We start from the raw sequence: 16,327 nt of genomic DNA on the forward strand, positions 1-16,327 counted from the left end.
TAATTACCTCTTTTATTTACAGCACATTCTTTACGTAGTTTATTTTGATTCTAAAATGTATAAATAATAATAATAAATATAAGTATATATAGTATTTCTTTTGCAGAGTTGTAGCACATTGGCAATAAAAATTTTTTTATTAAATAAAAGAGATGAAAACAGTCCCTAGATTGCTTCTGTTTCTCTATAGAAACTCAATAGGAATCCCTAAATGACATTTCAACAAAACACACCATAATCTCCCGAGCCATGAACGTGCAACCTCTGACCTCAAACTCTCCATTCACACACCCTTTCACTCACTACGAACGTCTTAAACTTCACGTTGGCTGTATATTTTAAAATGTCCTGGCATTAGAAAGAACGAAAAACTCCAAGTCTTGACATACAAATGTTTTTATTATTAAGTAGATGCAAAGTTCTTGCAGTATATGCATTAAAATGGCAAATGTTTCAATGTTCGAAGTTCCACAAAAGAAGATTCACAGCGGAAATTGATCGGAACAGTTTCTTTTAGCAGCAGCAAAGAACAAACACAAAAAGGGAAAAAGAAAACCCCCGTAAGCTTCTTCTCCGTCCAGTCACAGAGGAAGGACGCGATCACAACAGTTAAACGGACACAGTGCAGGTTAAGAGAAAACAGGACGCTATAACATCATGCATTCAGAATAATGCTTCAGGTCCCCCCCAAACTAATTAGACATCATATATTCACGTCATATTTTACAAGCAACTCAGAGGGACAAAACCAAATCAATACCCATAATCAAAATACATTCTTAAAAAATTCTCATACATATTATATATTTAGATATTTACTGGTTTTGATATATGCATGTGTGTGATTTTTTTTTGCCCGACTTTTTGTCATCACAGAGTTTGAACGGTGCAAAACCCAAACGTGGGGAGGGAAACATTCAGTGTTAACAGCGTACATACAACAAGAATATTCTCCTACAGAAAGACAACAGAAAGCAGAAAGTCCCTCGAAATCAAATTACCTCATGTAATATTTTTCATGCCGGAGGCCAGTCATAACTCAAAAGTTTTTTTTAAACGCAAATCCGAAGCGAGCTAGGTTTTAACTGAAAGTACATTTCCGAAAAGCAAAACAGTGACTTTTCTTAAAGGATTCGTTGCCAGAAAACAGGTCCTTTCAAAGCCATCGAAAAGGCATTGCATGCAAAAAATGGACTATGCGCAACGCATTGATTTTTTTTGCTCGGTGTTGCAAGCGGTCACCCTTTAATACGAAACGACAACTACGACGGTTGATCTTCGATCTAAAGAAGAGATCCAGGTCTCTGTTTGGAGTCAAAGAGAAGAGTCGTCACAGCCATGTCTCAGAGAAACTGGGAAAAAGGGATGCGGAGGACGCATAATAAAGCAAAGCAGGTGCATCACCTTTTTCAGTTTCATCAGAGATTCAAGGATGTTTCATAAAAGAACCAACCTAGACAGTCTTTTCTCACAGTTGGCTCGAGATAAATGGATATTGAAAGATACTGAAAGGTGTTTTCATCTTAGGTTGATTAATCTTAAAGCCACTGTATGTTATTTTGTGTGAAATATTCTGAAAATTTGTGAAAAAGTCTATGGTGGAAATTTTTTTTCCTCAGAATTCTGAGGAAAAATCTGAATTATAAGCTCAGTTAACTCAAGAACAAAAGAAATTCTAAATTGAAATCTCTTTTATTTGTATTGAGGGTTTTTCTAGTCATGAAATGGGTTTTAATACAGAAATGACGTGCGCATAATTAGAATTCAGAAGTCATTTGCCTTATAAGTGAAGAAAACTGACTTAACAACTTTTAATACAGTCTAGATAATCAGTCTTCTTTAAAACCAGTTGTATTTTATTTAATAAATTAGTTTAGAAAGTAAGTTGTTTTTTAACGGTGTATCAGAACATAATAATAACAAAAATAACCAGTTTATTTTTCCTGAAATTCCATTAAAATTCATTGTATATTAAGGGCTAGTTGTTAATAAGACAGTTATATACTAGCCTCGGGGGATATTTAAACACAGGATATTTAACTCTTCAGCTTGTTTAGATGCATGGAAACCAGTTTGGTGTCAAATAGCAGTGTGTGTTTCATTTAGAAGAGAGGTTTTTTACAGGTCTAACTCGTCTGACATACGTCAATTCATTCTCAGTTATCCACTAACTTCTCACGTGCAAAAAAAAAAGGTAAAATTTAAAAAACAAAAATAAAGAAATAACTTCCATGCCTTTTGTGCCATGTGTTTTTAAGTTTTGTGTTTCTATTTTTCCAATTGTTTCACCCTTAATGAAAAAACACATTATGTTCAATATTAAATAATATATTATAATGCAGACAAAAAGAAGAAAATAAAGAAAACAAATTATTGATAAAATTAATATAATGGTTGGCTGTGATTCTGTCAAAATCAAAAAGTACAAAAATGGACCAAAATGAGATCTGAACCCACTTTTAAGGCCAAGGACAGCGTGAATGGGATCGCTTCAAGAGGTCTACGTGAGTTTTTTTTTTTTTTTTTTTTTTTTTTTTTAAAAGAGATTCACCTTTTGTGAATACGAGCATGTCCTCTCTTTTTAGCAAGGATAGAGACCCCGAGACTCGCTATCCTAACCGAAAACGTCCCATCTTTTAAGAGTGAAGTCAATATCTACGCATGTTGCACATGAGGAAAGCCACTGATCTTGCTTACACTTTAAAAAAAAGGCAGGCCATGTCTAAGTGCACGCAGCCCATTAGTCAGGACGAAGCTTAAAGACACATAAAAAAGTGCATTCAGAAATTCAAGTGAAAGGTACTTGTGTTAATGCAGATTTTGATCATAGAGATGCACATCAAACAAGACCTAGCAAAGAAAATTATATATTCCATTTAAAAAAAAATGAAATAAACTTTTGACGGACAAACTTGGCACAGTTTTCGCGAATCATGGTTGGCGTCCCATCATGCTTCTGGTTGGCTGATTAGAGCATGGGCAAAAAAATCAGCGATACATAGACGGAAAATGTGACTATGAGCAAAATACCCTGTGAAAAGAAGAAAATAAAGATGGTAAGAGATACAAAGAGAGAAAGAATATGCATATAGTACATAATTAACAAACTGCATAATTAAATGCTGAAATGATTAACATTTTTGCATAAGCAAATATTCATTTACATAAATCTATTCCACAACTTATATATGCTCATAATTGACTATATTTATTAAGTTGATGCACTTAAGATTTAATACACTATTTGAGTTCAGTAATTTTTTAATCACTGAAAGAAAAAAAAAAACACTCTTATTCATCAGTGATTCACTTAACCAATTAAAGTGACATACTTTTGCATTATATTAAGCAGCAAATCAGCATATTATGATTTCTGAAAGATTACACTGAAGACTGTTATTTAGTGTTTTTGCTATACGTTTAATCGAATAAATGCAGCCTCTGTGAGAATACCAGACTTCTTTCAAAAGCACTTTTTAAAAAAAACAAAAAAAAAACAAAAAAAACAAATCGCCGACTCCAAACTTGCCATTTTTCATTTTACGTAAGTACATGTGGGCTGTAATAGCGATTAATTTGATTAATTAATCTGAAAGTCATGCAACTCGTTCCATTAAAAACAGTAAGCGACTAACAGCACCTCAATTAAATAAACACCTCAATTAAGCAATCAAGTTTCATCGCGGCGTTGTGCGTTAATTTCCACATTTCACGCCGATACCGAATTGTTTCGTGACATGTAAAGTTGCCCGCTACCCAACGGAGTACCAGACGACAAATGGCGAGCGGCCGTGAGGCAGCTCTCGTCCTCCAGGACAAGGACTTTTTAATCATAAAACAATAAAAATAAGTGACACCTCTCACAGGAACTACGGTGGCCATCCGGTAAAAGGGCCGGTTAAGCGAGCGCTGCGGTTAAAGCACTTGTGTCCCTCCCTCCGCTCTCACAGCGAGTGCGCGATGAACAAGCTCTTATCTGTGAGAGCACAAACAGAGAATAGCACAACAGCCACTCTCTTCTCACTAATCCTGTTACGCTGCAGCCTCTTCTCAGCCTCCGTCTCTATGGTTACGGCTGGCATTCGGTGATGCTTGTCCAGAGGCTGTATCTACAGTAATCTACACGGCACAAGGTCCTCCTACAAGCGCGGATAACCCGAGGCGACTCAAAGAGAGAGGAGGACGGATGGAGAATAAGAAAACAGGACTTACTCATCCGTGTCTTTCTTGCTCTCTTCGATGTATGCAATAGACTCAGACCTTAGACGGTTGGTGACCTCATAAGTGCGCAGGGTTACACCGAAGATGTCCTCGTGGTATCGATTCTCGTCCTTTAACGGGAAAGAGGAGAAACGGTTTGAAACGGTAACTGGAACTTCTCAGGTGACACATAGAACCGGTTTTAAATAAATGTCCCGAAGGAGACAGCAAACACGGTACAGAGAGGAACGGAACCTTTAGTTTTATTGATTAATTTTTATTTAATCAAAAATTTAAAAATATAAAAGAAAGAGAAAGTGAGATCCAGCCCTTAGGTTTGCAGAGAAATTAGCACTTAATAATAAAATTGAAATAAAAATTCCTTCCCTCCTTCCTTCTAAAAAATAAATAAACATATAACAAATAACAGCAAAATATAAAAGGAAAAAAAAATTAAATAGAAGTTCTTAGATGACCTTGTACTGGATTTACCTTCATAGGTGAAAGGACTTGTTTGAACTAAATAACTGAAAAGCTTATTTAAACTAATTCCAACTTATTTACTGCTTATGCGGAAAAGTGTTGAGCAGCCAAGCAGCAATTAACTACAGCATATGAAGTCTGGAAAAAAGTGAAAAAATCTAACCCTTAGTTTGCTGATATAGAAGCCGGCATCTTCCAGAGACATGTTTCCATGCAGTTTAAAGATCTGCTGGACTGTTTTCAGTACGTCTCCGGCCATGGTGACATCTCCACAGACGTAGATATGCCCTCCTTCTTCTCTCAGATATTTGTACACTGTTTCAGACAGCTGCTCGCGAAGCACATCCTGGACGTATTTCTGAGAGGACGAGATGAAAAAAAAAAAAGAACAAACTGTAAGGGAAAAGGACTAAACGGATGTCTATGAGCCACATGGCGTGCTTCCACTCCTATTTGCCTTGCTCGCTGAATTAAAAAAACAAAAGTGAAAAGCAAAGAATTTCTTCATAAAGGTCAATTTTTTTTTTCCTATTAATCTCTATGATTCACTTGAGCAGCTAGCTAAACCCTCGGTAATGCTGGATTATAATTGGATCCGAAATATCCTCAGTAATATTTGCCAAGGCATCAAATTCGAACCTTTGGTCTCCCAGGCTCTCTGGAGTATGCGGTGTAAAGCTCTTTAAACACTTCCTTGTTCTTGGCCTGGATGGTCTCTTCCTTGTAAATGTGGTCAATCTGTGACTGCCGACAACCGAAAACCAAGATCATGGGGCATGCCTTGATTCCTGATTAGACAACGTAAAATGTAAAAGTATATTAGTAAAAATGTGCAAGTAAACGTAATTGTTAATTTTGGATGCGATTATTTAGATGTGATAATTATTTGACAGAACTAATATTTATATAAAAGCTTAAGATAGATGTTAAGATGTTAATTTTATTTTACAAAAAGTGAATTTGATAAATTATAAATAAATTAATTATAATCCACGGACATTTAAAAAGGCACCATATGAATTTGTATATTGAAGCATTCATGAATAAAACAATAAAAGCTTAAGACAAATACTAAGATCATTTTAATTCTACAAAAAGTGATAATGTCACTGAATTTGAAAAATCAAATAAATCAAACAATGATAGAGCTTTTCTCAGAACTGGAATTTTAAATTAGTCTTTAAATTTGAGTATCAAGCTAGTTTAAAGCAATTAAATTACATAAAAACGTTTGATGGATGGATAATACAACAATTTTTATATTACTCTACAAAAACACCTATAAATGCATTACAGAAATTAGCAAATTGATCAAACAAATGACACTTTTCTTTCTCAGAACTTTAAATATAAACGCACGATAGACGCAACCAAAAGCCTACCTTTGTTTTCAATATCATACAGTCTCTGCTGCCAGAAGCTTCTGAATGGAGCAATTCCAGTGCCTGGACCAATCAGAATACACGGAACCTGGCTGTCTTTTGGCATACGGAACGTCGGGGCCCTGAAACAGACAATACATGCTTTGATTTAATCAAATCCACAAGAAAGCCATCATCAGTGCACATATTTGAGAAGTTTAGAAATGCCTTACCCTCTGACAAAGCACGGCACCGTATCGCCTTCTTCCAAGCTGTTGAGCCAGGAGGAACACACTCCGTGGTGCACAGGACCTTCTCCATCTATCCGGGGGAATAAAAAAAAACAAAAAAAAAAAAACACAATCCTTTAACCTGACACCGATCTAACGTCTAGCAATTTAGGACTGCGCAAACCTGACATCGCTTGCTTCAAATGGAATGAAATTGCTATATTTTAGCCGCCAATTACACCATTATGCACATAATTACATGTTTACAATGCATTTAAAATGTGGAAGAGAGATTAGATCACAGTTTCTCTTCCGTGCATGTTAACTAGAAAGGCTTAACGGCAAATGAGCAGATCTAGAATTAATTTGATCATTTAATTTTCACGGAGTCCCTATCTTTAAAATAAATGAGCAGCTATTAGACGAACAGTCAGAATCAGACTAATACCACAGAAACCAGCCCAGTTTCTCTTTCGACAATACAGATTATTCACAATTAGGCACTTCAGTCAAATTGCTAATTAAGTTCATAGTCTCTTATTAAGCACCCAATTATTCACACCATACCGCTGTTGGGGAAATTTGAGTTTTCAAGCCGTATGTCGGCTGTTTAGCGAGACTCTCATGGTTTGAGATGAACGGTAGAGAAGCACTGGAAACATTTTTAACACTCCACAAGTGGATTGCACTGGTTAGACAGCATCAGGTCCTGTTTACACCTGCTTTGAACATCTGTTGACAGGCAGAGATGCATTACTTTTATTAACATCTGGTACAAACAGCATCTCAAACATGTTTCCTGTGACCAATACCGGTGATTTCATTAAAGAGAAGGTTTCTGAAATAAAGACACCACTTAGTCAGTCTCGGAGTCAGTCTCTGCATATTAAGCCTCAAAATGCTCTCCATTGATAGGCATTTTTGAGATATATATATATATATATATATATATATATATATATATATATATATATATATATATATATATATATATATATATATATCTCACAGTTTTCTATTTTAATATATTTTTAACAATGCTGAAAAAATTGCAATATATATTGCTAATTTTTCAGCATTGTTACTCAAGTCTTCCCTGAGACATGATGCTTCTGAAATCATTCTAAGATGTTTATTTCCTGTCGAAAGCAGCTGTGCTGGTTAATGCGTCTGGGGAAAATGTGCTAAAATTCGAAGGTTTTTAGAAAAGTTCAAAATGACAGCATTTATTTGAAAGAACATCAGAAGTCTTTTGTAATAAATGCCTTTATGTGATAAAATTTTTTACTTTTGAAGTGTAAATTTGCTCTGCCTTTGATTAAAAAAAGAATTTAAAAAAACAACTATCACCCTTAATGGCAGTGTGTATTGTGAATATATCATTTTGTATTAAACGAGATTTTTTTTCATTTAAACGCACACACACACACACAAATATTTAGAGTTACCTATTAACAGCTTTTTTACTTTAGCATCTTTACAGTCTTTTGTACTATAAAGCTCATATTTAAATTTAAGAGCTATACAAAATGTCTTTTGTAATGTTTTCTCTACCTCTGGGCCGATAGGACACCACCGCCACAGTGAGGTGTATCTCTCCTGGATGAAGGTCCGGAGAGGAGCTGATGGAGTAGTATCGAGGCTGTAGGAGGGGCAGCTGGGTCAAGAGAAGGGTGGAGGGGATCTGGAGGGATGGGAACTCCTCCAACACCTCCACTATGGTAGGGTTATTAAACCACTTCCACTCCTCATACTCCTGCAAACCCTGAGGAGAGAGAACAAAGCGCATAACATCATGATGACGCTCCCAGTAGCTCTGTATAAACGGCAAAATTCTGCAAGTACCTTGTGCACGATAGCAAGAGGCGAGTAAAAAAAAAAACCTGTCAACGCTCCAATTTGCGTAAATGTGTTAGTCATGTGAATGTAAAAATGTCTTTTCAGATCCTTCCTTAAAGAGAAAATTCTGTCACCATTATGCACCTACTTTTATTCAAACATAAAAGGTTATTTTATGTACAGACTTTTCTGGAAGTAGAGCTTTATTAGAACTGTCAAGCTACACAAATGTTTTCTATGGAAGCCTATTTCTATGGAAGGTATTTTTTTCCTCACAAGTCAGAGTCAGAACTGCGTGATATAAACATGCAATTCTGAGATATATACTTATCACAATTTGGAAAACATGAGTTTATTTCAGTTGAAACAGTTCAGGTTTACATTTAGTCTGAGACTAGGCTTAAGCCTAAGCCTAAGCCTGTGAAAATGTGGTATTACTGAATTAATGAATTTTTGTTAGAGAAAAACATTGTGATTATAACTACATGGTACACTGAAAAGTCAGTGACAAGGAGCCTTATGGTTGTAAATCTAAAAAAAAAAAAAAAAAAAAAAAGCTGATGAAGATTAAATTTAGAAATGGGTAGTTTTATTCAAGGACACTAAACTGATTAAAAGTGACCGCGAATACATTTATAATTTTACTAAATAATTACATTTTGAATAAATGCTGTTCTTTCAAGTTTCCATTCACAAAAGAACCCTGAAATAAAAATGTATCATAGTATCCATAAAAATCTTAACTGTTTTTAATTATGATAATAATGACAAAAGCAATCAGTCTAAAAAAAAAAAATCAGCATAACAGAACATTTTCTGAAGACAGCTTGCTCATCGTAAAATACAAACTAAAATGAATGAAAATAGAAAAAAAGTTCCTTTAAATAATAATCATATTTTACAGCTTTTAAATAAATGCAGCCTTCGTGAGCATAAGAGTTTTTTTTTTAAACATTTAAAAAAAAGGTAATCCAAACAAGTGCTTAAAATGATCATTTTAAACAAGCGGAGAGAAACTGTGGGAAGTTGCCATTCTCACTGATGTGAACTCAGCTGAAAGAAAGTCTGCGAAGAATGTCCCTCTGTCTTTCTCCTCTAGTTCACGCCATTCCTTCATCAGAATCATTTGAACCAGAAAGGATGACTCACTAACTAAGCAGCCATTTTTAGCAACATTACGAAAAATTGCACTGTGCGTTTCAGTGGGAGGCAATGAAAGAGAAATATTTCCATGTCTTGGTGTTGACACTGAGAAGCTCGTTTGAGAGCGAAAAAACAGGCATGGGAGGAGGGGAAAAAAGGAAGTGGGGAGGAGGGGGTTGATTTTCAGAGCTAATAAGTTATCAAACTGAGAAAATTACTGCCGATTTGAGGCGGAAAAGCCAGGGATGCATGTGGAGATGTGACGCCTTTTGTCTTATATAGAAGAAGTGGGTGAAAATGGATCTTAGATCATTACTGAGCTTTAGCGCGGCTTGTATCGATGCAAATAAATGTCTCGCATTATAATGAGGGAAATGCAGTTATTCAGTGTTTTCTTACCTTGCTGAGCACCTCTAGTCTCTTTCTCTGTTTCTCATTAGTCGCTAGAGGAGCAAACTGTTGCAGTAGCAGGGGACTTGGAGGGGCAGTTATGTCCAGGAAGTATTTGAAAGCCTGATAGGTGGTACACGGCGGAATACGACTCTCGTCTGTCCAGTTGCTTATCACACCTGCGGAAGATAAAGAGCCTCGTTTTGTTAAAAGCGCAAATATGTACTCGATTTTTCAGTTTAATCCTGATTGAATCAGTGATTTAATTTTTTGACTAGCAGCAGACACAGTTCAGGTCAAAAGTTTACTGAAAAATGTGGATTATTTTACCAAAATAAGAGAGATCATGCAAAATGCATGTCATTGTTTATTCAGTACCGACCTGAATAAGATATTGCACATAAAAGATGTGTACATTAAAAGAAAATAATAGTTGAGTTAAAAATGACCCTGTTCAAAAGTTACAAACCCTTGATTCTTAAGACTGTGTTGCTACCTGAATGATCCACAGCAGTGTTTTTTTTGTGTTTAATGATAGTTTGTGAGTCCCTTGTTTGTCCTGAACAGTTAAGCTGCCTGCTGTTCTTCAGAAAAATCCTTCAGGTCCCACAGATTCTTTGGTTTTCCAGCATTTTTTGTGTATATGAAACCCTTTCCAACAATGACTGTATGGTTTTGAGAGCAATCTTTTCACTCTGAGGACAACTGAGAGACTCTTATGCAGTTAATTATTATCACTGATACTCCAGAAGGAAAAACCATGCGTTAAGAGCCAGGGGGTGAAACGTTTTGAATTTGAAGATCAGGGTAAGTGTAACTTATTTATATAGCCTCTAAAGGACAGTACTCAATAGGATATGAAAATTAAATATGACATGAAAATAAGATGTTTAGGCAAAATGTATAAGTCTCTATTCTTTTAATGCACTGTTCTGAAAGGGGGGTGTAAACTTTTGACCTCAACAGTATGTTACATGGAGTTCATTTCCTGAACTTTTTCAAAAAAATCTTTCAATGAAAGGTTCTTCACAAAAGCTTTTTATAATATGAGGAACAGTATGAGGAACAGTATAACTTTTGTGCTTCTGTTGAAGGTTCTTTATGTAACCTTAGATGGCAATAAAGAACCATTATTTTTAAGAGTGTATTGAAAAACTTAAGATCGCTTAATGGATAGAAACCTTTCTTTAGCGGAAGTCCTCGATCCCATACAATATAAAATGAAGGAGACATGCACTGATAACAAGCTCCGAAGGAGACAAAAGAAGCACAATAGAGGATGTCAATATGACATGTACACTATAATTTAGTCATGATAGGTTTGCGTGATGAAAATTCGGAAATTTACCTGAAAAACAGGCCTTTTTTCTCAAATCTCACTCAATTTTACCTATTCCTCTCATATTAAACTGATACGTGCCTTCTGAGGACCTGAAATATAAAGTACAAGTCATTTCTGCCTCTTTATTGTGATTTTTCTATCATGTATCATGCACTTTTTTGCCAATTGTATCCCAAGTAATTTGTGTGGATGACTAAATAATGAGTTTTTATTTTTGGGCGACCTGTACACTTATAATGTGCCCAAGGCATCTGCTTTTTTTAAAATACCTCTTTTGTCCACAGTATTTCAGGCTTCATCTGTAAAGATTGTCAGACAAAGGAGATAGAGTTGCAGCAACCTCATTTTCCATCTCTAAAGGTCACCGACCAGTTTTCAGTCATCCTGACATATTTCTCAACAAGGTAAGGTGAGAAATCTCACTTGAGCTAACCTTTTTAAAAGACAAGTAGGTCCTATCATTAAAACCGATAGACTGCACATTTCCTGTCAGTACCATCAAATGCGTACAGCTCCGCAAAAAAAATTATATGCAGCGTTTTTAACACCCTAACGAAACATAGAACCACCAGCAGAAAATTGGCACGAGAAATATTTCTGAAAACGTTTGCTTTGTCCACGTTTGTACTCAGCTCTTGTAGTACTGACAGTATGAAAACAAAAAGCTAAAATAGTTTCAACGCAAGACAACTGTGACGACTGTCTACAGAGGCAAGATAAATGTCCTTATACGATGAGGAAAAACCTCAAAAAGAGAACAAACAGAATGAAATGGCTCAAATGGGAAAATAGAACAACGCCTCAAACACAAGAGATGAAACCCTGATTGAAAGCACTTCATTTAGCATCAAAAATGTTTTTGATTCCATCAAACAATAGCGTGACAGCATCAAAATCTCTTCCTGCGGGTGAAACTCTGGGTGCCAAATTTTTCTATTTAATCTAAATATCTCTGTTATAGATCATAATGAAGCCAAAGCAGATAAATCCTGCATTCATTTTTAAACATTAAAAATCACACAATTAAGTTGTCATGCGGTTTTTAAATGATAATAATTTGAATTCAGTATGCAAATGTTGCAATGAATGCACTAATAACTATCAAGGATCAGCTTATTATAAACACCTAACGATCCAAAAGAATTGCATTTTCATGATATTTGAATTTATCGTTGCATGCAAACATTAAATAACATTTTTTTATACATTTTTAGCTGTTCAGAAAGAACACATTTCCATGTATTCATATGACACACTGTCGGGTTAAGCATAATCAATACATGCTTAATGATATCGGTGCATATACACTGCGAGTAGTGACCAATTAGTGCAAGCTTCTATAATCCAAAAAAAATGACATATAAATAATTGAATAAATTGATATATAAAATATAATATTGCATTTAGAAAATGTATAAAACTTAGTAACCGTTTTAATATAGTATCCAAGTGAAAACTATGGTTGCCATTGTGATTTTTGTAAGTGAAAGCTAGCTTTCACTTTCCAGTAAATGTGACATGACCAGCACTATGGACCAGGTTACCCTGATCCTTGGCTCATCATGAACACCAGAATACCTGATGAACATACTGTTCGGCAGACAATGGCATATCCAGCCTTTCCTCTGTGTTCACAAAATCATGTTTGATTGGTCTGCCAGACTTGTATGGATGAAATATTAGAGGTAGAACGTCTCCCTTACGACTCTTTTTCCTCTGTATTTCAGTTTCAGATTAATTTTAGGTAGATGCTGTCACTTTCCATAAGACACCAAAGCAGATGTTTGACAGACGAGTTATTATGGAAAGTTGCTTTTCATTATTACTTTGCAAGAAGTGAGTAACCATTTAAGCCTCTAAAATGCTGTGAAGTTAGAAGCTTATTTTGTAATAATTTTTTGCATATTTTTTTTTTTAGATTTTGGATTAGTTATTTGCATATTATTATAGGAACCTGGTGTCATAAAAATACGTACTTCTGTGCACTTTTCGTGCAACACCGTTTTTCAACCCTGCCATGTTTTATTACGTTTATATAGGTACATATTACTGTGTTTTTATTACGTTGCTTCCGGTACATATTATGACGGTTCAGAATTCAAATATCCATTGACTGTCGCTAAAAGTTAATGCTCTTTCATGTTGGAAATATGCCGTACACCAACTTCAATTCTAAACCTACCCGATAGTGTTAACAAATGCAAAACTGATATTAAAAACGTTATTTGAACTTCTTTTACACAGATTTGTTGAACAGCAACTGGACTCAAATTATGCTTTATTAATCAAAACTCTATAAATTTGTGTGAAAAGGAGTTTTGCTGCCCCTAGTGTTCAATTCTGTTGGAAACTGCAGTGATATGTACTTGTTGGTATGTATTTTGTTTATTATAAGTAGTATTATGCTGCCAAAAAAATAAATAAATAAAAAAACTCATAGTTACCCAATGCTGTGTTTCTTTCTTCCAAGAACTCCACTTTCACAATTTGATTGACAGGTGGTGCGTCCTCCAGTTTTTCGATGAGAGTCGTAACTAAAATTTCGTTGTTGCCAGGAAAAACGCCTAAATGGTCACCAGGCAGGTATTTCAGGCTCTCGTGGTTGTTGGCATCAAGACGCACAAATATAGTCGACCGGCTGGTAGACAGGAAGTAAGAAAACATGTTGCAGTCTTTCTTAAAGGGATTACAAAAGATGTATTCATACATAAGAGAAATTGATCCTTTCTCTAAAAATCTGTTTACAGCCTCCATAGACAAACATTAGCTTGAGGTGAATTGGTCACAAACGATTTGAAGTAATGTAATGTAATGTCAAAAACCTACTTCGATCTGGCACTTTGTAGGTTCTGTCTTATCAGAAATTTGGCCCCGTAAACTTTCTTCTTATGGATGCTGTAAAGCGCTGAGAGGTGGACACAGAAACCAATCAACAGTTAAAACATGCTCTGTGAAATTAGACCATATAAAACATCAAAAGGCAATTTAGCGGCCCTACAACTTGATTTGCTATAAAGCTCACGATGAAGCCGAGCCGCTCATTTCAAGATCGTTTCGAGGACTTTAGATGCAATGGTAAAAAGTCTGTGACATAGGAAATCAGGCTTGGAAGACCTAAATGCATTGTTTACACTTTCATCAACTGAACAAGTAAGTGTTTACAATCTTCTGGGTAACGCTAACAACATGGCACTGAGACAATCCGTTTCAGGCTAATGAGCCACTAAAATGGCAGTCCCTTCAAGAGTCAACTGGCATGCGTCATAAATTTGAGGCGATAAAAAAGCTTGGCCATTCACAAGGGTAGACTTTAAGTATCATTTAATTTGATAAAAGCTTATTGGTTTTCTGAAATGATGAGTCATTCCTTGATGAATGGAGGGTACTAGAGCAGCAATGTACCTTGGGTTAGTGTCGGTGCCTCCGCCGTGTATGTCATCCGGAACTTGCTTTTCTTCCAGCTACGATCGTTGCTAATCAAGGAATCGTTCGCTTTCTCAATATTAACATCGTCACCGACACAGAAAACGTCACATGCAGCCTGGGATAAACAGGATAAAATAATCATTCTTCACAACATGACGCTAAATCATAAGAAATACGCACTATAAATAGGGTTAAAAATGTCTACAATTATAAATGCAGTAATGCTGTCAAATGATTAATTGTGACAAAATCACATCCAAAATAAAAGTTATTGTTTACATTTATGTCAATTTCTGCGTACTCAAATTTTAAATAAATACACAAACATACGGTATATATTTTGTATTTATACATTTATATTTTCATATTCTTCTATTTTATATTATATATAAATATATACATGCATGTGTATTTCTATATACATACACAAGAAATTCACATATAATTTATGCAAACAAAAACTTATTTTGCATGCAGTTAATCAAGATGAATCTTTTGATAGCACTAAAATGCGGCAGAATAAATACACACTGTAAATGAATTTTTTTAAATAAGAATTTATCAAAAAAAGTCATATACACAGTAAATAAAACAATAAAGAAATAAATAGTAAACAAGCAGTATAAATTAAAAATAATAATAATAATAATAATAATAATAATAATAATAATAAAAAAAGGCATAAGTACAGTACAATAAATATACAAAAATATCTGAGACATAAGATATGTAAATTAAAATAATTATAATAATATATATATATATTTTTTTTTTAGGTAAAAACATTTTTAATACAGTGCAGATAAATCAACCTGACTACACTATATGGCTCTTTAATAAAATAGTTGATCCAATTAAAATTTTGACATTGTTTACTTATTTTATTTTTATAAAGACATTTGAATAAAATATAAAATCAGTGATTATCAAGCCCAAATAACGGCAAACCAAGTATCGTAACAGTAGTCTATTATTATTTGTATGCTTATATTCTAAAATGACCAATTATCTACTTAAGTTAAGTAACATTGTATAAAGAACAAACCAAAATATAAGTACTTCTCACAAATCTAAACTTAATAGCCAATATAATCCTAATTTTGATTCATTTTAATAGGCTACAACAAATAGTTTCTACAGCGTAGCTCATGTTAAAAACAATATACTGAAAGTAGTGACTGTAGCCCACTGCTAGCTCGTGGCAGTACCTTAAAGACCTTCTTGGCCCATGTTCTGAAAGATTCCTCTTGGCCGCAGAGTTCATCTCCCTCTCCCATGCGCAGGATTCGTTCCCCACCGAGCTCTTCGAACAGTGTGTCCACTGCGTGGGCAAACGCACAGAAGTGTGGGTATGCCCGAGAGCCAAGGCCAAACACAGAGAATCTGCATAGGAGAAAGACTTTAAGCACACGAACACAAACAAACAGAGGTAGCTTATAGACAAAACGAAGCGTATTATAAGAGTGGGACGGTGGTGGACATCAGGCCAGGGGCTGTGAGCTTTGATCCTGAAACTATGAAAACTAAACGAGGATGAAATTCAAGGCCAGAGAGGATGTTACGCAAGCAAGCGCGTATGCATACGTACAGAGCTGATTTGCAAAAAGTGTGAAATTTCGTTTGATTGCTTTAGGATGGAATTTCTTTTCAAACTAAACTTCTTTTAGATGGTTGTTCTCTGTTCTTTTGCTCTTTGTGTTTTTAAGTTTTCAAGAAGTCGATGGAGTTCACTTAAAGCCAGAGGGAGCGCAAAGACCCCGGATGAAACCAAATACACACACATATAGGAGAACTTTAGAGGAGAAAAGAAGTAAATATATTTTGCATAAGAAGTTTTGAGAAATGTAGGCCGGAATAAATTTTTGTATTGCAATTTTTTTTCCTCACTGTAAAAAAAAAAAATACAATTGGTA

The 16,327-nt window shown here is 35.0% G+C and overlaps 1 protein-coding gene across 2 annotated transcripts in view; it reads right to left on the minus strand.

The window, feature by feature from the left end:
- Positions 1-378: 378 nt before the first annotated feature.
- Positions 379-16,327, minus strand: part of nos1 (nitric oxide synthase 1 (neuronal)) — a 47,766-nt gene continuing 31,817 nt past the window's right edge. The window contains exons 18-29 of one of the 2 annotated variants that reach the window (XM_043240453.1): positions 15,623-15,797; positions 14,391-14,529; positions 13,815-13,893; positions 13,433-13,626; positions 9,656-9,825; positions 7,829-8,039; positions 6,278-6,365; positions 6,066-6,187; positions 5,323-5,471; positions 4,847-5,041; positions 4,213-4,331; positions 379-3,031 (exon numbers count right to left, since the gene is read on the minus strand). In XM_043240453.1, coding sequence (XP_043096388.1) covers positions 3,016-3,031; positions 4,213-4,331; positions 4,847-5,041; positions 5,323-5,471; positions 6,066-6,187; positions 6,278-6,365; positions 7,829-8,039; positions 9,656-9,825; positions 13,433-13,626; positions 13,815-13,893; positions 14,391-14,529; positions 15,623-15,797 — 1,657 coding nt within the window. In that variant the 3' untranslated portion in view covers positions 379-3,015. Of the gene's footprint in view, positions 3,032-4,212; positions 4,332-4,846; positions 5,042-5,322; positions 5,472-6,065; positions 6,188-6,277; positions 6,366-7,828; positions 8,040-9,655; positions 9,826-13,432; positions 13,627-13,814; positions 13,894-14,390; positions 14,530-15,622; positions 15,798-16,327 lie in introns of those variants that run through there. The other variant, XM_043240454.1, reaches the window with a different exon arrangement.

This window comes from Puntigrus tetrazona, chromosome 5 (genome assembly GCF_018831695.1).
Source record: "Puntigrus tetrazona isolate hp1 chromosome 5, ASM1883169v1, whole genome shotgun sequence".
NCBI lineage: Eukaryota > Metazoa > Chordata > Actinopteri > Cypriniformes > Cyprinidae > Puntigrus > Puntigrus tetrazona.